Consider the following 27554-nt stretch of genomic DNA (forward strand, 5'->3'; position numbering starts at 1 on the left):
ACCTCAGCCTCTCAGAGTGCTAGGATTACGAGCATGAGCCACTGCGTCTGGCCAAGATAAAAGTCTAAAGAGGGAAATGCCATGGGGTTGGGTCTTATAATACTTTACAGTATACCTTGTTGCAGGAATGGTTTGGGTTTTTTTTTGTTTTTGTTTTTTAAGGCAAGCAAGAAGTAAAGTTTATTGAGTAAAGTAAGATATGTTGGCCACAGACAACGAATGGACCCCCCTGTCATAACAGGAGGGCCTACAGGGATGTTTTCTTGAGGCTGGTGAGTGACCTAATGTCAACTAACCCATTTCTGTGACCAGCTTTTCATAAAGTGAGTCTTATTTTTTGGTGGCGAGTGCCTTAATCGCTCTTAAGTGCCTGATCTTTGCCCCCCTGTCAAGTTGTAGCTTTGGCTCTGAGATCCCTTTACCAACTTAGCCAATGATTGTTCCCTACCTAAGCAAGCAAGAAAAAGAAATAAAGAGGATAGAACACAAAATCCCTGCAAATTTCTACAGCGAGAGTTCACACCTCCTGCAGTGATTGCCATTTATTGCCAGTTTCTGTCTGACCCAGTAAGACACCTGGGAGACCTCCCTACTGGACCCAGTGCTGTTCCTGTCACAACTTCCGCTCTTCCAAGTGACTCATAAACCACCACAAACCCCAAAAGGTCATATGCTTTCTCACAGCACAAAGTAATCTTTGGTGCCCGACCCCAGGTTATGCACTCTCTCACAGTACAAACTAGTCCTAGGAATTGAAAGTCAAAAAAAATTAGGGTGCTGAATGCAAAAAGTGCAGAACCTGACCTGAGAGAAACTGACTCTCAGGGCACTGTGGGGAAGACAGTGGACCTCAAAAGGGTCAGCAGAACCTTTCCTTTGTTCCTCAAGTTCCTCGAGGGGCCTCAGGAGTCATTAGCAGTGTCCTTCAGGTCCCTTTGTTGGTTACCAGTAACTATCAAAAGACAAAATTATAGCAAATTTAGTTTAAAGATCTTAATTGGCTTTTCTTTGCAATTCTAGAACTAGGCAAGACCCAGCTCCATAAAATAGAATGAATGTTCTGTCTCCTAGTCTTTCTAATCAACTTTTCTCCTTGAATCCATGGTAATAGACTAAATTTTGATACAGTTTTACCATTATTACCTGCTTTGTGGGGAGTTTAATTGAAGGGGGAACCTTTCCCAAAGGATTAAATCTAAAAGATAGTAGTGGCCAGGTGCAGTGGCTCATGCCTGTAATTCTAGCACTTTGGGAGGCCATGGTGGGGAGGATTGCTTGAGGCTAGGAGTTTGAGACCAGCCTGGACAACATAGTGAGACCCTGTCTCAAAAAAAAAAAGAAAATTAGCCGGGCATACTGGCACAAGCCTGTAGCTCTAGCTACTTGGGAGGCTGAGGCAGAAGGATCACATGAGCCCAGGGTTTGAGGCTGTGGTGAGCTATGGTGGCACTACTGCACAGTGCAGAGTGAGATCCTGTTTCTAAAAATAAAATAAAAGATAGCATGATAATCATATGCTCACATTTAATGTGTGTATATAAAGGAGTTGACTTTAGTATATTGCACAATTTTTGGCACATAGAAAAATATCTTCTTGCCATCTTCCATTTATCTAGAAAACAGTATCAATTAAAATTTTAGTCAATATACATTTATATTAGCTAATGTCTGGCTGTTAGCTTGCATGTTAATCACTGTACATGTAATATGAAAATGATTTATTTATTTTGAGTCTCTGCGTAAAGATTTGCTGATCAAACAAGAAATTTTTGATTTTCCCGGTAGGTTTTGCTTTAGTGTATCAAGAGGGTCTTATAGCCAGTGTCTGAATGTAAACTAAAATAAAATCCTAAACCCCTCCCCTACTAAACAGATCACTTCTTAGCCAGGGGATCCCAGAAAAATCTTAAAACTGAGTTGTGGGCCATGATGTGAAGGGAGGTTGGACATGCCTTGTTATACCCCCTCCTTTTTGGGGTTTAGACACAGCAACTGGCCAGCATTAATGTTAAAACAGATTATAAGACTGACAAAACAAACTCTTTGTGGCAATAAATTATAAATAAGACCTAAGGGTATGACAAGGTTGGGGGTTCAGTCATACCTTATAATCCATAAAACCTAGTGAAACAGGTCGGTTTTTTTGCTGGCATGGTGTCACATGACAGTTAACAAACAGACCCTTTTATCTTAAGCATTCCTTCCTTCTGACTCCAAATTTTTAGAAAAAGCTTAACACACTCAACTAAGTGCCAACTAAAGAATTGCTAAATCCACCCGTGACTTGTAAGCCCCTACTTTGAGAGGTCCTGACTTTTGGGCCAAATCAATGTGTATACCTCTCATGTGTTGATTTTTGATTTTACCTGCAATTCCTGTCTCTCTAAAATGTATAAAAGTAAATTGTAACTCAGTAGCCTCAGGCACACTTTCTCAGGACCTCTGTGACTGTTTTGCTGGGCTATGGTCCCTCATATTTGGCTCAGAATAAACCTCTTTAAATTATTTTACAGAGTTTGGTTTTTTCCGTTAAAATGAAGAAAAAAATTGAAGCTGGAAAATTTGTTAGTTTTTTAATTTCTTTTAATAAGTAAATGTTTTAATATTTGGATTTTTTATAGTCACATACCTAAAATTAATTAAATTAATTAGAGTTACCATTTATTTCTTATTTTTGTTTACAATATATGAATTCCTATATCCCTTTTACCAGTTATTAATAAAAATTCAAATTTTGATCACAAGACTGGCATAAGGTAACTTAGAAGACTCCATTTTCCAAAATTAATGATTTGATATTCTAATTTTCAGAGATTTGGTAATAGATAGGGAGATAAGTTTAGTGGTATATGTTTTAAAATTGTATTTTTATAGCAACAACATGTTACAATAGTGTTAATTTGATATAAGATTGTTGTATAAAAGGATTTAATCAACACTTATCTGACTTAAGGTCTTAACTACTAAAAGACTTTAATTTTCTCATTTGTATGTTTTCTGGTATTTCTCTGAAATCTATAAATTTAGTGTTTGTGGCCTTATACTATTGGCCTGTTGTGTTCTAATAAGCTTTTATGTGCTTTTGTAAATAGTACAATTAATATCAAAAGGTGATAAAAGTAATAGATAACAGCCCTGATTTTTAAGTTTTTATTATTTTATTCAGCTCATTGAACTTCTTAGCGCAGCATTAGTGCTCCGAACCATTTTCGTTGGATATTGCTCTGTGAGGATGGGCTTCCGTTTGAAGCAGCGACCTTTAGCTCTTCTCACTACTCTCAGGCATGATGGAAAGGCGTCTCTTCCATCATCAGGCAGATCCTGCAGAAAAAGCAGGCTTTGTCCTTGGGCCTAAAAAGTTAACAGCTGTATTGACATGAAGCCAGTCTTTCAAGGGCAGTTGAGTAATTCAACTCAAATGAGAAAATATAAGAAAAAGATTCCTCCAACTGGAATAGGGAATAAGGAGGGAAGTTGAGAAATTTCAGGACAGTTTGAACAAATATTAATGCCTTTTATGTATGACTGTTGTCAAGACTCAGAAAACAATACCCTAAAATGAAGGCCTCAGAAACAGCCTCAGAAGCAAAAGTTTTTCTCTGACCTTCTCCTACCCTCCCTGTCTCTCAGTCCCGTTTCCCCACTAGACTAGCCATAGAAACTATTACAGAATCCCTCTTCCCCAAGGCAGGTCATAAAAACCAGAACTTATTTTCCCCCAAACCAGCCATAAAACCTAAAAATATTACTCTTACTCCCCACCCCCCACATTTCTATATAAAAACTGACCAGAAAGAAATTATCTGACCTACCTTGTTTTTTATTTTTTTATTTTTAGAGACAGAGTCAAACTGTGTTGCCCAGGCTGATTTTGAACTCCTGGGCTCAAGCAGTCTTCCCATCTCAGTCTCCCAAGTAGTTGGGATTACAGGAATGTACCACTGCATCTGAATTAAAAAAAAAAAAAAATTAATGACCTACCTTGTTTGACTGTAGATCGTACACCCTCCATTCCAGAGAGGGTCCTGCTGTCAGGTTGCAGTCTGAAATGCGGGTTCTTAGCATGCTCGTGGCCAAAGAATGACCAGACACACCAAAGTAAGGCAAGCACGAAAATGAGGTTTATTGAGAGAGAGATAGGATTATAGGGCAAGAGCAAGGTATAGGTTTACAGAGTGTGATACATATGCCACAGATGACAACTGGACCCGTTGTCGCAGCAAAGGGAGAGCAAAAGGAAGGGCACAAAAAAGGGACTGGTTATGATCTGCATCTTGTTTTATAGTGCCCGGATTGGGACCTCCTTCGTGGTTCACACATCACCGTGGAACCACTTTGGACAGTTGGGAGTTGCATTACTTCACATGTGGGTTGTTGTAGGTCAATCTCCAGACTCTGTGGTACCTATGCTGCTTGGCCCATGGGCTAGAGCATCCCCTGCATTCTTTTGCTGCTGGTGTGCTAAGTTATGATTGGCCAATTCATGGGTTATTGCCTTCTCTCCCAGGTATGGCAGTAGCTCAGGGCAGGATCAAGGTGGGACAAGACCAAGATGTGGGGCCTGGGGCCCACCCTTGTCCTTCTTCCCAGGTGGGGCAATTGCCCTAAGGCAACAGCACCCACTTTTGTCCCTAGGAGATCTGGAATCCCTCGCTATCTACCTGACACTGCCACATATCCAGAAGGAAGGAATGTATGCTCAGAGAGACCTAGAGGAATCTAGGCAGACAGGCCTTGCTGGGTTTCCCCACTCAGTCTGTTAGCATTAGATCATACCTTTTTGTCCAGTCATATTTCTACATGGCTGTTCATATTTTGCTGAACCTAAACATAAATAGACAATTTCCCCTACATCTTTGGGTGTTCATTCTGAAGGCTCCCGTGTACATGTTACTAATACAGTTGTATGCCTTTTCTCCAATTAATCTGCCTTTTGTGAGTTGATTTTTCAGTGGATCTTCAGAGGGCGAAGGGAAAACTTTCCCTTGCCCCCTACACTGTAGAAGGATATCATCGCTTAGCTGACCTGATTTTGTCTGTTTTTCTAATCGATACTGATTATTGTTATCACATTAGTTTTATAGAATTCATCATATCCATTCTAGTCATCATATTACACATGGGTACATCTGACAAAACCTAATGTCTACATTTTGTTTACAGCCAATGGCTGAAAGCCATTCAGTAAAATTTACTATTTAACCTTTTATAATTTAGTTAATAGGTTGGTTAGATATTTTGTTTGCTAATTGAACATAGAATGCTCAAGATGTTTGCCCATTCTTACTTGTTTAAAATAAATCTTGTTTTCATGTTGAATTTTCTGTCATAGTGCTTCTTTTATGTGGGCACTGTTTTTCTGCACGGTTTTGAATTTAAAGAGCAGAGTGGTGGAGGGATGTATTGATACAAGCCCCCAAAATAAGGTCTGACAAATGCATTTTAGTTTTTAAATCCCTCCTCTTTCTCAGTATCTTATGATGCTCATTGTTTATTAGTGTGCTGCCTCATTATGTGTTGTAATTCTTGATATTTATATTAAACAAGATAGACTTTTTGTTGTTTAATCTCTGAGACTTGAACAGTTTTCCCAATTTGATATCAGGGCTTGAGAGAGAGTATGTTGAAATGTTAAGAGAAACACATATATATGTCCATGTAATTTATATTTTAACCAAAGATCATCTAAGCCTGAGGATTTACTGTGTCCTCGGTGAGACGTAGTAATCAAGGTCATATGGAGCCCTGAAGTTGCTTGCATTTCTGGACCATGCACACGTAATTGAGATCTTACTAATAACCTTCCCAGAAGGTCAGGGCATGCTGACAAAGTTCTGTGATTCTTCAGTTTATTTTGTGTTTATTATTCTTTATATAAATGGTAGAGTTTTTTTTGGAAAAGGTTGGTTCTATATTGTAGCAGTAGGAAGTTTCATAAGCCTTTGGGGAGTGTGCTCTTGACTTTCTAACACAAGGCAATGTGAGTAATTGGAGGAAAGTTATAGCTTTTTTTCCAGAGCGTGTTTTGTATAATACTAATCCTATAGATTGTTAATAGATATTATATGGGATAAAAGGAGTTGTATAGTTAAGTAAGTTTGGGAAACACAAGGTCAGACAATGTTAAATAAGTTTCTTGGAAGGCTTCCGAGCATTTGTTTTATGGCAGTGTGCTTTGTGAATTCCTAAGAGGGGAATGGATCTACAAAGGTTTGAAAAATCCAGAAACACAGGATAAACTTATTTACAATAAATATGCCATTGCTCCTGTGTTTATAGACTTTTCCGGCATTTTATACTTTTATTTATTATGTTTTTTTCAGATTAATGATTGGACCCATTGCTTTAATTCTAAAGGTACTTTTTCTGAAAGCTGTTGGGAGGTTGAAGAAAAACATTGAACATATACTTTGAAAACATAACTAACATACTGTGTAAAAATATGTTCATCCTATATTTTTCTCTTTTTCAGGCTCACTGTGTACAGTGTTAGATATCTCAAACTTTTTCATTAGAGACCCTTTTTTATATGGATCACTTTCAGACACTACAGTTCCATGCAGCCTACTTTAAATTTGACTGTTTCGTGAAGTGTTCAGTTTTCATAATAGACAAATTTCAGAAATTTACTGTGTCTTATTCACTGTTAGATTTTCATTCGCTATTATCATCCCAATTCCACTAATTACTAGCTCTGTGACTAGGGTTCTGTTTTTGCATTTAGAATGGAAACAGTAATAGAACTTATTTCTTAGGGTTGTTGTGAGGATTAAGGCAAATCTTGCAGTGTCACACATTTAACATAGTACCCGGTATAGAATAAATACTCAGTGGACCTTGTTATTATAGGTAATTATGTGTGCGCATGTCCCTCTCACACTTTAGAAATAGAGGCTTTATCTTTTGACCTTGCTTTTAAAATTTTCTTAGCATGAGCCACATGTCTTGGTGCTATATTGAAATTTTAATAAGAAATCCTTTTGGTTTTATAGTTTTTTCTAAACAGAAAATGGCTAGGGAAACTATTTGTAGCATTAATCAAAGAGGTTGCATTTAGGGGCTATCAATACATGTACTTATATTCTATAGCAAAAGTATGTTCTGGACTGAATCTTTAAGAGCTAAACTATTAATATCTATGGTTAGGCTTGAGGGAAGAATTCAAATAGTCCCTGAATTGCACATGTAAAAACACGTGCCTGTAAAATTGCCAGGTTTCTTGAGAATCGCGTTTCACGTTTGTAATGAAGCAGTGTCTTGAGCTTTTGCCACAGTTGCCCTCCATACTTACTGGAACACGTTCCACAGTTCATGTGCAGCTTGTGTCTGTTCCGTAGCAGATTCATCAAGTAGTAACTGCAGGCAAAATAATGAGAGGCTAGTTAAATGAGGTCAAAGTGGTTGAAATAAATTGGGGATAACTGTTTAGAACCATCATTCAGGATATCCTTTAGAATTTCTTGCAGTGCAAAACTGTTGGCAACAAATTTTCTCAGCTTTAGTGTATCTGAAAGCAGCCAGAGGAAAAAATGCATATATCCAGGGTTGTTTTCAAGAACAGTGATATGTGTAATGGCAGAATTCTCATCAGGAACAAATAGCAAGATTGTAGACAGGCAACAAAGTTACTAAGTTTTGCAAAGAAATTATAGAATTATAGACTTTTCTTTTCTAATTGCTGTATGAACGATTATACTAAAGTGAATGGTTTAATCTTTTAACTAAAGAAGCACAAATTGGAGAACAAATGAATTAGATTTATAAAGGTATACATGAGTTAGATGATATTTTACCTATCTAGTGTCTTAACTGCTTAAAACCTTGATTTCAAATTTTATACGTAAGTCCTCAGAAAAAGGTAGTCTCACTTGACTGTGATTTTAACATTTTATGTTTATTTTATCTAAAATTTTTGTGCATTTTATTTTTTTGGATTCTATAATACTATGATTAATAAAATATTTCTTTTTATTTATAATTCTTTAAAATTATAATGCCAATTTCAAAGGGAGAATAACTTTATTCTTGCATATCTTGTGTAGTTTTCTACACAGTGAACATACATGTTTACTGAGCTTTATGACAGTTTAAATTATAGTTTTTTAAATGAGCTTATATAACAATCATAATTATGGGGGTTTTTGGAGACAAAATAGTTTTTGATGACTATGTAATATTTTATACTTACCTATTCGTCTGTTGTTGAACATTGAGATCATTTCCCTCTTTTTTAAAGTCTGTAATAGATAATACTAAAGTTAACACATTTGTGCAAATAGAATATAATTTCTTTTGATTTTTGTCTATTGGATAAATTCCCAAGAATTGCATTATTGAATCAAAGGATTCTGAACATCTTAGTACTTATTTATATTTTTATGTTTGCTTATGTAAGTATATTTAAATTTACATAAATGTATTCATTAATGTAAATAATAGATTTATATTTATTATATTTTATTTTGATTTACATAGTATTTTGCTTTAAATTTTATTTTATTTTACAAGTACTTATATAGTGCTTGTTCTGTGTACCAGAAAAATTAAGTAACTTGCTCAGAGTTACACAGCTAGTAAGTGGCTGAGCCAGCTGGCTCCAGAGTCTGTATTCTTTAACTTTGTTATGATACCTCTTTTGATACATTCTTGCCTATTAGCTCTCTCAAATAAGGGCTATACTTATTTTCAATCAGTTTCACCACAACTTAACCAGTATTGGATGATAAAAATTTTTTTTAAAGTAACCAATTTAATAGGTGTAAAATACTATATCCTTAAAAGTTTTTGATAAAGAAGATTTAATTTAAAAATGTAGAGCTGTAATTAAATTTTGTTGATCGAAAATTTGTTTTATATGATTTTTTTTGCTCTTAGAAATTTGAAAGTAAGAGGGAAATTGACTAAGGCTATTGCTAAAGGAAATGATATCTTAGAGATTTCTAGAATGAGTCAGTTAAGGACTGATCCCATTATTGACTTTGTTAAGCAAATATTTTGTAGTAGAGATACTTAATTGCACAAAAACATCACAATTTGAGAACAGTTTTCTGTTTGTCAATAATAATTTTTAAAATTACATATTTATTTAAGATGGATATTTTAAATTATAGGGATAATACCTATTCACAGTTGAAAATTTAAAACCATGCAGGAAGGTGTAAAAAGTAAAAGTTCCCCTTTCCTGTCCTCTAATCCAGTGGTCTCCAACCTTTTTGGCACCAGGGACCAGTTTCATGGAAGACAATTTTTCCATGGAAGGGGTGGGGGTGGGAAGGTGGAGCTCAGGTAGTGATGCGAGTGATGGGGAGTGGCTATAAATACACATGAAGCTTCCCTCCTGGAAGACAATTTTTTCCACATACAGGGGGTGTAGGTGGGGGGCAGCAGAGCTCTAACGCCTGTTAGGGACCAGGTGGATGGGTACTGGTCTGCAGCCTGGGAGTTGGGGACCGCAGCCCTAATCTCAATCCACTAGACGTGTAAAAGCCATCCACTATTCCATCTGCCATTCTTATTCCCCAGCAGTAACTGCTATTAACAATTTGTAAGAGTATTTTATGTAGAAGTCTAACTTTTTTTTTTAATTTTTATTTTTTTGTGGTGGAGCTGCGAGTTCTTTGGAATTGTGAATATTCTTTTGAAATATGGAGCCCAGCTAAATGAACTTCATTTGGCATACTGCCTGAAGTATGAGAAGTTTTCAGTATTTCGCTACTTTTTGAAGAAAGGTTGCCCATTGACATCATGGAACCATATATCTGAATTTATGAATCATGCAATTAAAGCACAAACAAAATATAAGGAATGGTTGCCACATCTCCTGGTTGCTGGATTTGACCCACTGACTCTACTATGCAGTTCATGGTAAGAAATCCTATCATAGTGGAATTTACCCTTTTTAAGTGAATATACTACCTTTCATTTCCCCCAATTTCTTGAGATCCCTATGTTGAGAGGAGGATGTATCTGTGTGTGTGTGTGTGTGTGTGTGTGTGTGTGTGTGTGTTTGACTGTGTTGGCTGGTTTGGGGTGAAGGAGCTGGGGGCTGCTAATAGTGAGGTTGAGTTTAAGCACAGAGGCCTAGAAAAAGGTAAGAGGTGACTGAATGGAGGTAGGAGGGGATCGATGCCATTGAATTCTTCTGCGAGGGGTATTCTACTTTTGGCCACCCTCATGCTCCTCTTAAAATGCCTGTGATAGAAAAAAGAATGGTTGCAGCTGCTTTGGAGATTTCTGTTATCTGTTTCTCAGCCAACCGGATTGAATACTCCTGCCCTTGTCTATTTGAAATTTGTCTTCCTTAATTGATTTAACTGATTTCTGAAATATCTGAGAATATAGCTTGTTTACTCTGGGTAGTTTCTCAGAAGGGCAGCCCTCTGCAAGAGATTATATGAATGTTGAGTTGGGATTTTTCTTGGGCAAGAAGAGGAAGACTGTTACTGATAATTAAAGTCAAATGAGAAAATAAAATGAAAATCTCTAAGAAAATAGAGAATGTGTTATTTTATAGAATATCCATAAAACATCTAGAAGTGTTTATTTCTGTGCTTCACCTCTCACTCCATGTGGTGCCTGGCCCCCAGGCACTCACTTTCTTCTCAGTCTTACTTCTTGTTCTTCTACTGAAGCTATTAACTTGGACTCCGTATGACTTGCTTAGTACTTTAAGCCTTCATGCTCCTTTCTGGTTTCTAATTTATTTCTTTCTTTAACCAAACTGAGAAAACTGCCCAATACCTACTGCTGTGGTTTGAATGTATCCCCCAAATTTCATGTGTTAGAAACTGAATCTCAAAGTTCATTGTTATGATATTTGGAGTTGGGGCCTTTGGGAGGTAATTAGGATTAAATAAGGTCATCAGGATGGGGCCCTAATGATGACACTGCTGGCTTTATAAGAAGAGGAAGAGGGACCTGAGCTGGCATGTTTTTGCACTCTCGAAAAGTGTGATGCCCCTTTCGCCATGTTATGACAGCAAGAACAGGCCCCTTGACTTTGGATTTCCCAGCCTCTAGAACTTTTAGAAATAAATTTTTTTTTAATTAATTACTCAGTCTCAGGTATTCAGTTATAACAGTCTTTCAGACTAAGACAGAAAATTGGAACTGAGAAGTGGAGTTGATAACAATGATTACCTGAAAATGTGGAAGTGGCTTTGGAACTGCTGGATGAGTAGAGGCTAGAAAAGTTTGGAGAAGCAATCTAGGAAAAGCCTATATTATTGTAAACAAAGCATTAAGGGTGATTCTGGTGAGCGCGCATAAGATGAGAAGAGTAGGAATCTCCTTAGACATTGCCTAAGTGGTTGTGACCAAATTGTTGATAGAAATGTGGGCAGTAAAGGCTACTCTGATGAAGTCTCAGATGAAAATGAAGAATATCTTACTGGAAACTGGAGTAATTGTTATGAATTGGCAAAGAACTTGGCTGAACTGAATCTGTGACTGAGGGCTTTATGGAAGGTTGAATTTAAGAGTGATAAATTAGGATGTCTGGAGGAAGAAATAATCTAAGTAGAAATATCCTGGCTACTGCATGGGTGCTTTTGGCCACTTATAGTGAGATATGGGAGCAAAGGAATGACTTAAGACAGAATTTATAACCAGAGGGGAAGCAGAGAGGAAAAATTTGGGAAGTTACCAGCCTGGTTATGTGGTGGAGAATAAAAGAGGATTTTCATAAGCTGAATAGAAGGAATCATTAAAACAATAGAAAAACCCTGACACTGAAGGCATTTCAAAAATCTTTGAGACTACTCCTGCCATCATAGGCCCAGAGCTCTGGGAGGGTAGAATGGTTTTGGGGAATGGGCCCAGGGTGTCCTCCATGGGCTCGCTGCCCAGGCCTACCTTGGTCTGTGCTCCCTGCCTCCCAGTGCCATCTTTCTGGGCAGTTCCAGCTGTGGCTCAGGTGGCCCCGGGTGTGGCTTTTCCTGCTGCTCTGACAGGTACAAGCCGTAGACCTGGTGGCACCATGCTGTGGCACAACTGGGCCCAGATGCAGCATATGCTGCTGCTCCAGCGGGCACGAGCAGGAAGCCTTGGCAGGATCCATGTGGTATTAATTCTGCAGGCATGTTGGAGTGCAGGAGCTGTGAGGGCATGGCTTCCTCCACCTAGATTTCAAAGGATATTGAAAACAGCCTGGGGGTTCAGGCAGAGACTTGTCATAGTGGTGGAGCCACCACAGAGCCCATACTAGAGCAGTGCTAGGTGGAAATGTGGGGTTAGAGCTGCCACAGAGAGTCCCCAGTAGGGCAATGCCTACTGGAGTCATGGGAGCAGAACTGTAACCCAGAACTGTAGAGCTACCAGGATGCAATGCCAGCCTGGGAGAGCTGAAGCTGGCTGAGACCATCAAAGGGGTGGGGCTGCTGGAGGCAGGCAGTGGGGGCCCAGTCTCCACCCCAGTCTATCCTGGAGACTGTAATGTTATTTTCCCTGACGGGTTTTGGACTTACTTGGGGCCTGTTATTCCTTGTTTAGTGCATATGTCACCCTTTTGGAGTGAGAATGTCTGTCTTATGCCAGTCCCACCATTGAATTTTGGAAGTAGATAACTTTGATTTCATAGGCTCACAGCTGGAAGTGTTACCATCAAAGGCCCTTGGGCTGTCTACGTAATAGAAATTAACAAGAGGCCAAATGGGAGACGCAGGCCAGGCTTTATTGGGGCCTATGTTCGAACATAAGGGAAGCAACACAAAGGAAAAATCCTGCGGGTGACTCCCCAAGGGGAGTTGAGGGAGAGTTTTAAAGAGGCTTAGGTGGGAAAAGGGTGACATGTAAGCACGTAGAGGTGGAAATTTTTCTTGCGCCTGTGTAGTTCTATTATGTGCTTATTCATGTGTTCCATGTCTCATTAGCATGTTAAATCTCCACTCCTGGCTGTGATTTTTAGCATTAAAGTTAGATTACAATGAGGGAAAATTCAGGGTAAGATCAGTGTAGAGGTCTCTTTTGGCTTGAGGTGGTTAGGTCTGATTTTTGTATAGCCAGCTTCCTTATTAGCTAGTGTTAGCATCTTGTTTTAGTGGTCCTGGAAAACATTACTCAGGAGACAGACAATTTGGCCCCTTCCTTATATGCGTTTGGGCTGAATTCCAGCAGCTAGGAGGTCATTTGTTTTTTGCTCGTCTATAGTTAATTAGGGTCATGCAGCCCCATGTTGCCTCCCTTGGTTAGAAGTGAGGCCCGAGTTCTGTCCCTGTACCATCACAGAAGGAATTTGAGGTGAATTGTGCCTTGAGTCTCACCCCCCTCAGATACCAAAATTCAAGGGTGCCCTTGTGTAAAATGGCATATTACTTGCATATAACCTACATATACCCTCTTCTCTACTTGAAATCATTTCTAGGTTACTTATAATACCTAATACACTTTATGCTATGTAAATAGTTGTTATACTGTATTTTAAAATTTGTATTATTATTTTTTAATATTTTTGATCCACAGTTGGTTGAATCTGTAGATACAGAGGGCCGATTGTAGTTGTATCATTTAATTTCAGGTACTTTAATCCCTTGCCTGACCTGAGGGATTTGTGCCAACTTTTATTGCTTTTTCCTGCTCTTAAATTAGGAAAATCCTAAACAGGGAAAAAAAATATTAAACATTGCCTCTTTTCCTTTCTTCCCCAGCCACTAAATAGACTACTGGTAGGAAGCAGGATTTATTTAGCTTTATTCTTTAAGAAGTCTTTGTAAAATACACCCTCCTTTCCCCAGATCTGATACAGCTCCCCAACTCCTCTGGGTGTAAATAGTTGAGAATTTTTATGGTAATAAGGCACTGTATATGTGCTGTATTTATTGGGTATGTTGGAATAGAAAAGAGTTAAGAACTAGTAAACTACAAATTACTTTGAAGTAAGTTGTAAAACTTCCAGCTTTCTGAATTGAGAATGCCAATTGCATATATTTTACTCCTAAGGAGTAATTTTAGTCACTTTATATTCATTAAAAAAAATAGCATGGAAATTTTCACTTTATAATGAAAATGCTTAACATGGTCAAATTTTTGTTCACTGATCTTTTATTGAATGGGTAAAGCCAGTGTTTACACTGAATGTGATAAATGTTTTGCCTTCTTTGATCAAATTTACATTCAAAGAGCTGTTATAAGAAAAATTCTCCTATAAAAATTCTAATATGTTGTTAAAGTGGATTTTGGTTGTTTCTTATTTATATCACATGTAAGTCCATTGCTTAATCTTTGTCATATAAATTATAAATGTCTTTCCTAGGTATTGCTTGTCTTAGTTTTAAAAATGTATCTGGTTGAATAATTGCCTGTCACAGTATAATCCACAAAAGTTGAAATATTTTTCAACTTTAAATGCAAGATTAAGTCCTCTCCTGCTCCCCCTGACCCTGTGTAATGGGAGAATAATAGAACATAAATGTCATCTGTGCATTTAGTTGATTAACTGTCACTCATTTATGATTGTACAACTGTTCTGTACAATGTAATGGTCAATGTAATATAGTAACAGTATAGTTTTAGTGGTGTTATCAGTGTTGGTAAAATAAACTCACCATTATATTAACTAAAGCTGTGCAAATAGATTTACTTCTCATGTGTATGTTCAGATAACTGCATAAAAATGACTTTGTGTTTGGTTACAGTAAGACCTAAAGCACATTAAGGCAGAAAAGTGAAACCATTAAAAAAGAAATAATGAACCAGAACCAAGTAACCTTTGGTGTGGGACTCGTAGAAAGTCAAGGAGATTGTTTATCTTTGAATATATTTTATCATTTCATTTATTCTCAGTATTTTGTGATAAGTTGTGATTTCACTGAGAGCTGACTGAGAAGTAAAATGTTTCGCCGAGGCATTTGTGCTACACTTTAAGTTCTTCCTTGTATGTTCGCATATTGGAGAATTAAGAATTTGGGAAGTGATTTTCATATGTGTAATCAGTCATTTCAAGGATACTTTGAATTACCAGAAATAAGTTGTCTTTGAGATGATAAGTTTAGAGCATTATTCAGTTTATTTCCTTTCCTTCTATTTCTTTTCCTTCTTGTTGCTCAGTAATATCTCCAAAAAGGTGAGCTTGAGAAGAATTTTTGTTTTTGTAGTAATTACCAGAGGCCCTAATAATACTATTTTTCTTGAAACATTGTGATGGTAGAGGGGTATCTAATTGAGTATGGGATGGGTAATCTTGTTAGGATTTAGAGTTCTCTTTAAACTTTGACTAACTTTTATGTGTATAATGTTTTGATACCTCCTTAAAATGTAATACTGTTTAGTTTTTGAAGCAGTACTAGTAATATCAATTATTTATATAACATTTTATGGTATTAAAAGTATGTTTACTATATTGCTATATTATTTTTACAAATAGTCCCCTGCAATTGGCAGGTTATGTATTAAATATTACTCTCATTGTAGAGAGCAGGAGCTGGGGCTTATAGAATTCAGGCAACATGTTTGTAAGTAGTCGAGGTAGTATTTGCTATCAGGACTTTCCTTAAACCAGAGCGCTCTCCATTAGAATTCAAGTGCTTATAAAATCTGGATTAGCCTCTTGGGTGGGTTGGTAGGGAATATGATATTATTTCGAAGGAATTGAGGAAGAACTATTTGTCTGGAACCCCTTCTTTCAGTCCTTAAAGATGAATTTTATTCTGGTATATCCTTTGGGGCTGAATCTATAATGGAGGAGAGGAGAACAGCTGTACATCCCTGGAAGTTGGGCAAAACAAGCCATCTTTCTTGCACGCTCAGTTTAGGAATAGCTTGGGGTGTTTGCCTTTTAGGATTATTAAATTATGTGTCTGTAAGGATGGCCAATCTGCATTTGGCAAGATGGTCCAATTGGGAGGAGATAATGGCAGATCCACTGGTAATACTGGTGCTGTCTCCTATAGCGAGGAAAGTTCCTACTCTCTGAGAGTAGAAATTCCTTGTGTCATTTCTTGGTCAGCTACACACAGTCAATTCAGTTTGTGGGAACCTGCAAATGATTATCCATATCTATTATTATGAATGAACATGCATTCAGTCATATAAATACTTTCTGTGCCCCAGTTTTGTCTACTTTCCTCATTAAGATTTTGTAAGAACAGGTATATGGTGTTTTATTTCCAGGATGAACCCTTGACATATTTTGTATCTAATGACATGTTAATATCTTGCTAATATAGGATTGACTCAGTCAGCAGTGACACCCTTATCTTCACTTTGGAGTTTACTAATTGGAAGAGACTTCCGCCAACTGTTGAAAAGATGCTCTCTACTCGTGCTTCAAACTCCTCTTGGACTGTACAACAACATATTGGTAAGAAAGAATGATTTTTAAACACACTTCACTACTTTTCCTTCTTGCTTCTCTAGCTGTGTTGTAATTTTAAATGAAAAGATTCATTGGGAAACTCATGTCAAGTTGGACATAATTTGCATTTTCTTCTGTAAGGAAAGGATGGGATTGTGGGGGAGAGGGATAGTAATTTCCTTTAATAAAAATTATATCTGACTTTATAAGTTTAGCCTAAGGAGCACATAAATAAAGGCAGATGTTTATTGGTATTTTTATTTAATGATATTCTTTTATTTTTAATAACTATTATATATAAACAAAAGTGGGTCCTAAAAATCTGCTTATTAAATATTTAATTTGTAGTCAGAAAAATGCTAAACTTAATTTTCCTCTTTGGAATGTGTGTGGATTTATGTTCTCTCTGTAATATTTTATTATCTTTAAAAGGAAATGTTTCCATCCTTTATACCTGTCCTCATTGAATATATGCTAGTCTGTTGGTATGATATAACTGTGGAGGTGAGCTGGGTGAAAATGCTGTGAATTGATTGATATTTTTGTTTCTTTTGATTGATATTTTAAATGACTGTTCTAAAAGTTTTTTTCAACTTACCCTCACTTATAAAAAATTTCTTAAGCTAGTTGAAAAAATTAAAGAACACACACTGGGGGAAGGTTTTACATAAGGAACTTGGTTTAGACTAAGCATAATATGTGCCAAATACACCTATTTAATTATTTACATTTATTTTGCTTTGAGTATGTTTTGTTAACCAGATTATATGTTTTAAGTTAGGAAAATTGTTCTTCATTGCTATTTTTACATGAAATGTAACTCTTAAAATATTTTGAATAGGTGTTTAACAAGTGATCTTATGCATATGTAGAAATGTCTTCTAATTTCTTGGAAAATTACATTTAAGTAAATTTTCACAATCAAAAACAGACATTCAGGAAAATATGCTCTTGAACTGAGGTGTATTCAAACTGTTAGAGAGGTATCTGTTGAAGAAAAGTAATCTGTTTGAAGTCTCTGAGCCTTCTAGTATAGAATTTCTTTAATGATGATGTTGGAAAACTCACTGCCTGTAATTCTTAATGTTGGGAATTGCATCATCTTTTACTAATTATGTATCTGCAGCAGTAGAGAACAAATATCTATTCAGAACAGATAGAATATGGAACAATGGATTTGGGAACAAAGAGTCAGAAGAGGGAACATATGCCAAATGGGAAAATTATTGCAGTGTATCAATTAGTAAAGATATGTGAGAGTTTACTCTGAAGACCTTAACATATGGCAGGTTTGTCCAGATGAAGGTAAAAATTGTGCATGAGTACATTACCCTGCAGTAGACTAAATCCATCAAAGGCTTCTTGTTTAATTAGGCACTAGGTAGAGCTTGCGTAGAGTAATAATCATCATCTCTTAAGAGGATTTTATTTTGGCTGAAGATTTGCAGAAGCCTTCCTCAGAGATATTAATGTAGTTAATGCTTTTCTGGTCTATTTCTCTAGCCAAGACCTCTTTTCTTGGTTCCAGTGCCATATATCGAACTGCCTATTAGATGTCTCCATTTGGAATCCCACATCTTGACATATCCAAAATTGAACTTGTCATTTTTCCTACAAATTCTTGTGGTCCTTTCTCCCTGTTTCCTGGTTCAGGAAGTGAGGTGGTTTGAGAGTGTTATTTGCAAAGAGAGTGGGTTAACCCTAGCAGCTGTTTGTTACTTGTTTCATCCATAGCAGTGGTGTTCAGTGGGGGTGATTTTGCCCCGATGGTGACATTTGGCAATGTCTGCAAACGCATTTTGGTTGTCACAACTGATAGGGATGCGATGCTATTGCTTTCTAGGGGGTAGAGGCCAGCGTTGCTGCTCAACATCTTACAAGGCACAGGACAGCCTCCCACAACAAAGAATTATCTGGCTTCAAATGTCAGTAGCGCCAAGGTTGAGAAATCCTGATCCACAGTGACTCTTGGTGTTGTTCTGTCTAGGGAAGGCTTTTTAACTTTGTTCTTATTGCAAACTATTTAGGAGAAGCTTGTGTTCTTCCTCCTACTTACATTGGTCTCTCAGTGTATTCCTCAGTGTTTCCACTTCTGTAAATAGTAGGAACCCTTACAATGCTGGAATCTGAGTAAGACTGGGAGGAAAACTCAGTTGCCTGAGTTTCAAATGGAGTTATGATTCTCTTCCTTTCTATGATCCAAGGCTCTCTTGGGGTACCCTTTTTCTCTTCAGTTTTCAGAACATCGTATTTATGCATGTTGGTCATCTGGACTCCCTCCTTTACCTGGATTTTGAGGGGCACGATCTCTAAGCAGAAGCATGACCAGGGTTTTAACACCAATGAGAATAAACCCAGAAGGACAACTCTTTGATTACCTCTCTACATATGACAGTCCTGCTTTCCAATAACTTATCATGGTGTTAACAACTGCTGTCTTGTCAATATATTTCTTTCAGATATTTTAAAAAGCTACTTCTTGAACCTCTGCCACTGTTAGTAAGCCCTTAGATAATTCTCAGCTTCCAAGTTCCATTAAGTATGTGGTATCTATCCTTAGGGAAATACTTTCTGTTTTTTTTTTTTTTTAAGCCATTTCAAGTCCTGGAGATGCCATGTACTTGGTCAAAATTCTCCTTCCCTCACCTTTTTCCTTCCTAAGGAAGTAGCAACTTGCCATGGTTGTTTATAAAAAAATAACAAATTATCTTTTACTGCTCATCTTTTAATCATTGAGTCAGATTTGTTTCCAGTTTTTTGCATCAGGAAGGAAGTGTATACCAAGTAAAATTTACTGAGTGGTTGCAGTTTTAGTAACAATCTTTTAATCATGTGCCTTATACATAACCTCTTAGAAACATCAGCAACCATCAGCTCAACTACACAGCAGTAGTCTTAATCAAAAAATTCGCCACCTCCTCGTCATCTGGCCAAGATCAAGTCTAAGTAATTAAATTCTTATGGATAAAACCACCTGGCTTTAGTTCATCCTGAACCTTTAATGATCAAATATAGAATTCTGTCCAGAGTGTTAAGTGGATCTGGAGCCTACAAAGGATCCTAAAAGGGTCCTAGGAAACTATCTTGATCTTTTTATTCCAGTGTTCCCCTGCTTCATTCTAAAAAGGATTTAAAACCATTTATACATACATATTGTCACAAAACAGTAAAACAGAAGTTAAAAGTGGAAGGTAAAGAAAAATAAAGGTGGGGATGATATAAAATGGAGTCAGGGAAAGCAGAGCAATGGTAATTTGATTCTTGTCTTTGGATAAGCTGTGAGTTTGGCTCTGAACTCTAGTCATTGACACTAGGTGAGAGGGTTCATAAGATAAAACAAACCTGTTGCTCAGAAATACAGATACTCTTGGATGCTGTTACAGCTTCCTAGACAATATTCTGCCAGCCTCTTGGTTTTTTGGGACTTTTCTTTTACCAGTCTTCAATGTGGACTGTTGATATCATACCAAAGTACAATTCAGTAAAAGTTTTAATAGTTCTTAAGTAGTCAGTACAGTGTGGCTCAGGTACTCAGGTTACTGTTTCTGTTACTTGACCAAGGGCTAGATTTTAGAATTTCTAGAGAATGGATGGCCTATGTGACTTTTGAGCAGTTCTCTCTAAATATTGTATCTCTTAACTCAATTTTTAATAGTAGTAGGTACCAATGGATTTGAAATTACACTAAGAAGTATCAGAGTGCAGCTATTTTGTGTTTCAAGGTGAGCTGAGAAGTATATTGAGACAGTTGATCTTAAAAGTAGGAGCAAAAAAAAAAAATGAAAAATAAAGGTTGATCTGTGGTAGTGTAAGTATTCCATTATGTAACTCAAAGAACATAATGAGGACTCCTTCCTAAATATGGTGGGCTGAGCAAGTGTCTGTAGTTTAAGCCAAAGTTTCCTTTGAAACTTTGAGCAATGCTGCTAGTTTTGAGCAATGCTTTTTTCTCATGTACCCTTCAAGATAAGCCATTTGTAGTAAGTACACCAGGGTAATCACATGTGATAATTTATTTTGTGAGATTGGTAGTTACAGAAACAAAACTTAAGTTTAGGAATAGTTGGTCTGTAATCCTTTCTGGATGTAATTACTTAGCATTCCAAGTGTCTACTCAAGCCATTTCTAGTTTAAGGTAATAAAATATATTAGTTTTTAAAAGAATACTTATTTTTCTGTTTTCTTTAGCAAGAGCATATATCTTGCTCAGTTGATCACATATCATAAACTTGTTTAAAAAATGGGAGTTAGGGCACAACCTTATTTTATGCCAAAGGGGAAATTTTTTTTTTTTTTTTTTTTCAAGCTCACAAAAGCACTTTTTATTTGAGGCAAAGAGAAGTCTTGCTGAAAGGATTACAGTTCCAAGCCGTCAAAACTCAGCTGTTAGTGGCACCATTTTGACTTTGTACATTTTGCTTCTTCCTTGGTCAGAAAAGGGTATTTAGTTTGTATTTTCCCCCGCTGGGCAAAAAGAAGAAAACTGGAAGAGACTTCTGCTGTACTGAAACTGATCTTCAGACCCAACATCAAGCTAGACAAGCCCTCACTGGTTAGTCTGCAGGTTGCTGTCCCACTGCTGAGGGCCTAGGACATTACTGGACACTACTATGGACTTACAAACTAGGTTTATACACTTAGGTTACACTACACTTCATATGAAATTAATTGCACTGTGATTTTATGATGGCTTCTGTGTCACTAGGTAATAGAAATTTTTCAGCTCCATTGTAATCTTTTGGAATCATCATTGTGTATGTCGTCCATAGTTGACCAGAAGGTCCTTCTGTGGCGCATGACTATATTTACAACAGTAATGACTGACTTATCAGAATGATATTTTTTGGGAAAAGCTGTGTAAGAATGACCACTGATGGAGAGTGGCTGCCTTTTCTCTAAGTGTAAGGTAATAGAGATAACATCACATATGAAGTGAGTTTATTGCATCATTAATAATAGGCTAATACAGGAAAAGAGCTGAAACCAGAATTGTGAATAATTTTTTAAAACATGACTTTTAAAATATATTAGAATCTTTGCAGTACTTTATAATGAGATGAGAGTGACTATAGTTATTGTTTATATATCCAGAGGTTTCCTCATTATCTTGTGGCATGATATATTAAAGAGCCCTTGAACTTAAAGATGAGTTATATGCTTTTCTTTTTTGAAAATACAGCTGTTACAATTTTCTTGACCTTTTTTTCCTTGCCGATCAATGGCTATCAGTTCTAATATATTTAGCCTAGCACATATTATCTAAAAATTGTGTTGATCTAAGGAAAAGATGATATATTAACTGAGTGAGAAAGTAATGCTTTCAGAAAACTTTTGCTATGTGAAGATGATTTTGAAAATTGAAACTGGGAAATATTTCTATTGTTATGTGATTCTCTTGCCAAAAACATTATGTGGTACCTAGAAAAACTCATATTGTCATACTTAAAATACTTGGAAATAGTTTCCCTGGGTTTTGAATGCATTTAATAAAAATGTAAAACTTTCTAATTAGCTTATAAACTGATACCAGGACAAATAGAAATTTACTAGATGAATTTCGATAAAAACTTTTTCCTAATTGATAGATGGGATAGACTGGAATCCTGATTTAGTTCAGCTGAGCTACAATGTACTTCTTCAATTTAGATCCACATGCTTTTGTAAGATTTTTTCCGCTATGTCAGCCTTTATAAAACCCAAGTATCAAAATAAACTGGACCTAGCACCAACACGTGGAATTGCCAAATCACTAAGAATTAAATTAATAAAGTTTAGTCAATCACTTTGTTCTTATTAAAATATTAATATTTAAAGGGGTTTTATACTTTTAATGAAGAAATGAAGTTATTTAAAATATATCTTATTCATTTTTGCTTATACTCTTAATAATGTATTATTTTATAGTATAAATAATACTAGTTTAATAGTATACATGTAATTTATATGTAAATCAATATACATGCATTGGAGTTCTGTACTCAAAGACTTTTTACTAATTGAATGTGCAGTTGAATATTTACAGATCACTAGATTCGATAGTGCCTAGGATTTGTGTGGTATTTTACACTTTATAAAATGCTTTTGCAAATGTATTCTAATTTGAACCTCATCAACAAGCTTTTGATGAGGGAAGGTGTCATTATGCCATTTTATACATGAGGCATTATGCTTTTTTATAGAAGTGAAACTGAAGGTCAGAGTATTTAAGTGACTTGTTCAAGCTAACACACCTACTTAATGGTGGGTCCTCAACTACAGCACAGGTCTTAATACTAGATGATCCTTTTTCTATTTATTCATTGCTGCTGTTCTGGTCATTCTTCAAGTTTTAACCTCATACCTTAGTCTGTGTATTATTTATTTTTCAGAGTCCTCAGGTAGTTGTTTTTTTTGTTTTTCTCTAAAGGAGAAATCAGTTGGAAAGTGGTATAATTTACTATACAAGTAAATTAAGAAAAATTGGAACAAAAGATGGGAGCCAACTAGAAAGACAATATATCAATAATGAAAATATAAATGGTAATAGATGGCTTGGAAGTCAGTTGAATATATTTGATATGGAAAGCAATGTAAAGGAACCAGAGAAATATAGTCCAGGCAGATAGATCATTCAAACATTATCATGAGGGCAGGCTAGAGATGAATGGTTGTGGAAAATGTAGTGGGTGTGTATGACATAGATGTAGTTTTGGGCTATAGTAAAATAGGTATTAATAAGCATAATGAATTAAGAATTATGGGGATTATTTTGAGCATTGTGTCTGCATTTGATTATAATAAAAACTTATATAACACGTAGCTTGTATTTTGATTGTTCTGCCAGTACATACATGACAAACTGAACAAAATTGAAGAATTATATATAGGGATGAAAAGTTAAAGGCTGCTTATATTGAGAATAGATTTATAGGTAACATAGAGCTATAGATAACATTATCTGTAGATAATAGTATGGATTTAACATACTAACTAGAAAATGATCAGGTCAGAAAAGTGTAGCATGGTTTCAGATATTATTTTCTAGGTTATGATCAGTGCCATAATGCAAGACCATAGAGATTTATTTAACAAATTAAAATCTAATTTTAACAAGTTTTCATGAAAGTATGTTTTACATACAGCTTCTGTGGCTTTTTCATATTATAAATTCAAGGCATGGCTTGATCTTTCAGCCTAATGGCAACACATCTGGAAATACTATGCATCACTAAAATGTTCATAGGAATTTTATGTGCTTTGAGATTTGCATTTATGGTTATAAAATTCTCTTGATGTTCACTGGCATATTAAACTAAAATGGCACGGACAGCCGTATTATTGTCTGTGTTAATAATCTACACATGAAAAACTCCCTCAGTTCAGATGAACACAGTTCTTACCTCTAATTGTTCATTAGGGCAGTGATCTATTGTGCTATCAGAAGGAAAACCAAAACGGTCAATTAAAATTTGAACCAATATCTGAAGTACCTGTACTCTTTCTTTTTTTATTATTAAATGGAAAGATCTTCTGAAACATATGATAGTTTCACGGGTTTAGAAGATGTTAGAGAATTATTTTGGGCGTATCACAGTTTAAAGAACACTAGACTTGAAATCAAATCATTTAGATCTAGTTAGCAACAGCTGTGTTGTTGATGTGCAGTGGACAAGTCACTTAAGCTTCCCCTAACAAATGTGTGTGCTGGTCCAATTTGGCTTGTTCATCAGTGGTTAAACTTCCACACACATATAAACATAAGCAAATGATCTATTAAGCTTTAAGGTAGGAGCTCTCTGCAGGAGGCTTTGGGGCAGCCAGTCAGCTGGGGGAGTTTGAAGCCACTGTAGTTTGTCCAGTCAGAGAAGCTGGAGCAGCATTAAGGATCCCTTATCCCTAGTGAGCAGCTCTCCTGCAGGTTGCACAGCCACCCTTTATCTTCCTCCTGGGCGTGTAACAGGTATCCAGATTAACATGAATGTGCAGAATGAAGGGATTCAGTTTAACAGACATTAAACTCTAACTGAATATACATAGAAATTCTCTTAACCAGTGTCACTTGAACACACACACACTGGGTTAACCGTTCTTGTCACTTTCCCCATCAGTCCCCTCTGACTGTGCCTGTCAGCGTGCTCAATGTTTGCAGGGGGTAGGCTCCTCTCTAGAATGCCAGCATACATTGGTCCCTACCAGCTGAGGTGTGTGCTTACCAGGAAACAGTTATGTTTACTTCTGAAACATTTATTACATTTGTTCATATTATTGTAGCTAAATAATTCCAAATTGCATAAACCAATGAATTATGAGTATGAGAAGATAGTCATTGTTTCTATTAAAGCAACATTGACTGCTTTAAAAAGACTTGATGAGATGAGCACTGAACAGAAAGGGATGTTGGATTAAATATAGGTGAGACAACTGAAAGATATGAAAAAAATTATAAAAATTTGGACTCTCCTTGCTTCACACGTCTTTAAATTCAATGCTGTAACTTGAAAGTGAAACTGCAAACCATAGGTGATGCATTATGGGTGTGGTTCATGCATACATTTTAAACTAGAATGTTTAAAGTATGTCTGGTTTTGGTCATCTGCTTTAAGGTGACTCTATTAACTGACCAGTTATTGCTCCTGACCTTACTGGGTGAGAGGGCTTCCTTATACTTGATAGTTGAACATAGTCAACGTATTTACACCTTTGGAAAACTGGCATTTGCGGTTTAGGCAAGTTCTCCGTATGTGTCCCTGCTGATTCCTCCAGGATACCCTTTACCTGTGTTTTCCTGTCTTTCAAGTGAGAACAATGGGAACTCCTTGAAGTTTTCAGAAAAGGGTAAAATTTAAACAAGATATGAGTATGAAAACACTTTGGAAATAAATGTGCTGTATACTATAGATACTGCAATCTTATTAAATATTTATAATGGAGAATTTGTGACTCATGCTTTAAGAAAATGCCCATCTTTTCTTAGACTTAGGTTTTATGCACAAAATCAGGTAATTGTTTTGTTTTCTTATTTGGCATTTTGAAACACGAGTTTGAGCAAATCAATTAAACTTAAACTAATAAACTAAAACTTAAGATGATTTCATGTCAGTGGTTTGCAAGATAATGAAGATGTTAGAGAATTAATTTGTCTCAGGCACCATGGGTATTGGAGTTTAAAGAACCCTAGACTTGTAATCAGACTAGCTGGTCTGGTATGAGCTTTGCTCTTGATAGTACTTGATAGTGCTCTGATCCTAGTCTGGTAATCGTTGTTATATTTCACAAGGATTTATAAAAGATTTCTTGTACTAACAAAAGGCTTTAACTTTGTTTCACATTAAAGCACTAGCTGTTTTAGTACTCTCAGTTTTCATGGACATTAATCTCTTTAGTTAACACTCTTCATCTTGGAAAGTGAAACTGCAGTCATGTGGTTCTTAATTATGTGAATGTGGATTACCCTTTAATTGGTAACTAGCTTTTGGCTGCTTGGCTTTGGCAAATACACACACACCAGAGGCTTTGGGGTCAAGTGGATCTGGGTTTGAATCCTTTCTCTACCACTTACCTAGCACTGTGACTTTTTGAAAGTTTCTTAAACCTCTTTATAATCTTCTGTTTTCATATGATAACATACCTCATAGGGTTAATGAAGATAAAAAGAGGTATGTGTGAAGGACATGGGCATAGGGCATAGAAGGCACTTAATAAATGAGCCCTTTTTCTGGGTGCCAATTTCAAAATTTCATTCTGTCTTGGATAAAAACAGGAAAACTTGCAGGCTGCACATCAATTCACTTGATGTGTTGGGTGTGGAAACCATTTGTAGTGGAACAGACTAAAAGGGATGACGCATTTGCTACTGTGAGCTTCCATCATTTCTGAAGTTAGTTCATCCATTTCTTAAGTGCCAGCTGGGATTGTCAGATATTTAGAATTTGAACATTGAGTGTTTGTGGCCCTGGGGTACTGACTTCGAATATATGACCAACAACTGGAGGGAGAGGAGCCAGGTGAACACCATAGAAAAGAATAAATAGATAAAGTTTATTGTAGTCATCCTGGTTCAAAGTAGTCTTCTTTCAAAGTAATTCTAAGCAACATATCACTTCTCTTTTATTACACAGAGATGGGAAAAAGAATAAAAGGCATTTACTTTAAGGTACTGTTGTTTCTTTCTGTTGAAAAATTTTCACCGTGCTTTTTTTGTTTGTTTCTCCAGCCTCTATCCCATCCCTAACCCATCTTTGTCGTTTGGAAATTCGGTCCAGTCTAAAACCAGAACACCTACGATCTGACAGTTTTATTCGTCAGTTACCACTTCCAAGGAGCCTACAAAATTATTTGCTCTATGCAGAGGTTCTGAGGATGAATGAGGTTCCAGAACTGGCAGCTATTCAAGATGGAGAAAGCAGTGAAGCTCCTTAACACAGCTCATTTCTTTCTCTGAAAACTACCAAGACAAAAGAGCCATAGAGTACAAATTATTCATGATTTTATAGCCAAAAGATGATTTGTGTTTGTATGGTTGGATGGGGGAGGGTGCACAGTAGTTTAATTTGAATGTTTACAACTGGGCTTCCCAGTAAAAAAAAAAAAAAAAAAAATATATATATATATATATATATTAAACCTCACTTATGTTACTTTATTGCAGTTTCATCACCAGTATATTTTACGTCGTAGTATTTATTTACCTGGCCATAATCTGCTAATGAACTGTGATGTTGCTTCTAGTGCTAAACATGGCATATTTCTCCCTATGATTTGTGTTTACCTGGTGCTAGGAGCTCAGAATGGAATGCTGAAACTTCACTGAAAGTGTATGTAACTGTGCTGTTGAATCTCTTATTGTTCTTATTCTTACTCTTATTTTACTTGGGGTTGAATATCTCTTATGTTTATAAATGAACAAGTTTTCCTATCTTAATCACATTTCATTCTCATCTCTTAATTCAAACACTTTTATGAAGAATTGATATTCACATGTAAACTCAGGGGAAATTTTTTTTTAAAAGGAATATAAAAAATCAGTTATATTGCAGGGTTTTTCCCTCCACTTTCTAATCCACAAAGGCAAGAACAGACCTGAAGTCAAAAACACGCTCACTTGAAGAAAAAAAATTAGGTCAGTTTTTAGATAAACAAGCATTTGACCACATTTAGGATTTTAATCGGGAGACTGAGGGGCCATTTCTGTGGCACCATCTTTAAAGAAATAAAGGTACATATTGCTGAGTTACTTAGCATCGTATGTAACATTCAGGCTCCATTCAGCCCCAGAATCAGAAGGCAG

At 36.3% G+C, this 27554-nt stretch overlaps 1 protein-coding gene across 2 annotated transcripts in view; it reads left to right on the forward strand.

Annotated features, from left to right (window-relative positions):
• The window catches only part of ASB3 (ankyrin repeat and SOCS box containing 3), an 83148-nt gene extending 55966 nt beyond the window's left edge, over positions 1-27182 (forward strand). For both annotated transcript variants that reach the window (XM_069495331.1, XM_069495330.1), the window contains 3 exons: positions 9607-9864; positions 16161-16294; positions 26481-27182. In XM_069495331.1, coding sequence (XP_069351432.1) covers positions 9607-9864; positions 16161-16294; positions 26481-26686 — 598 coding nt within the window. In that variant the 3' untranslated portion in view covers positions 26687-27182. The remainder of the gene's footprint in view (positions 1-9606; positions 9865-16160; positions 16295-26480) is intronic.
• The last annotated feature ends 372 nt before the right edge of the window (positions 27183-27554 follow it).

This window comes from Eulemur rufifrons, chromosome 19 (assembly GCF_041146395.1).
Source record: "Eulemur rufifrons isolate Redbay chromosome 19, OSU_ERuf_1, whole genome shotgun sequence".
Classification (NCBI taxonomy): domain Eukaryota; kingdom Metazoa; phylum Chordata; class Mammalia; order Primates; family Lemuridae; genus Eulemur; species Eulemur rufifrons.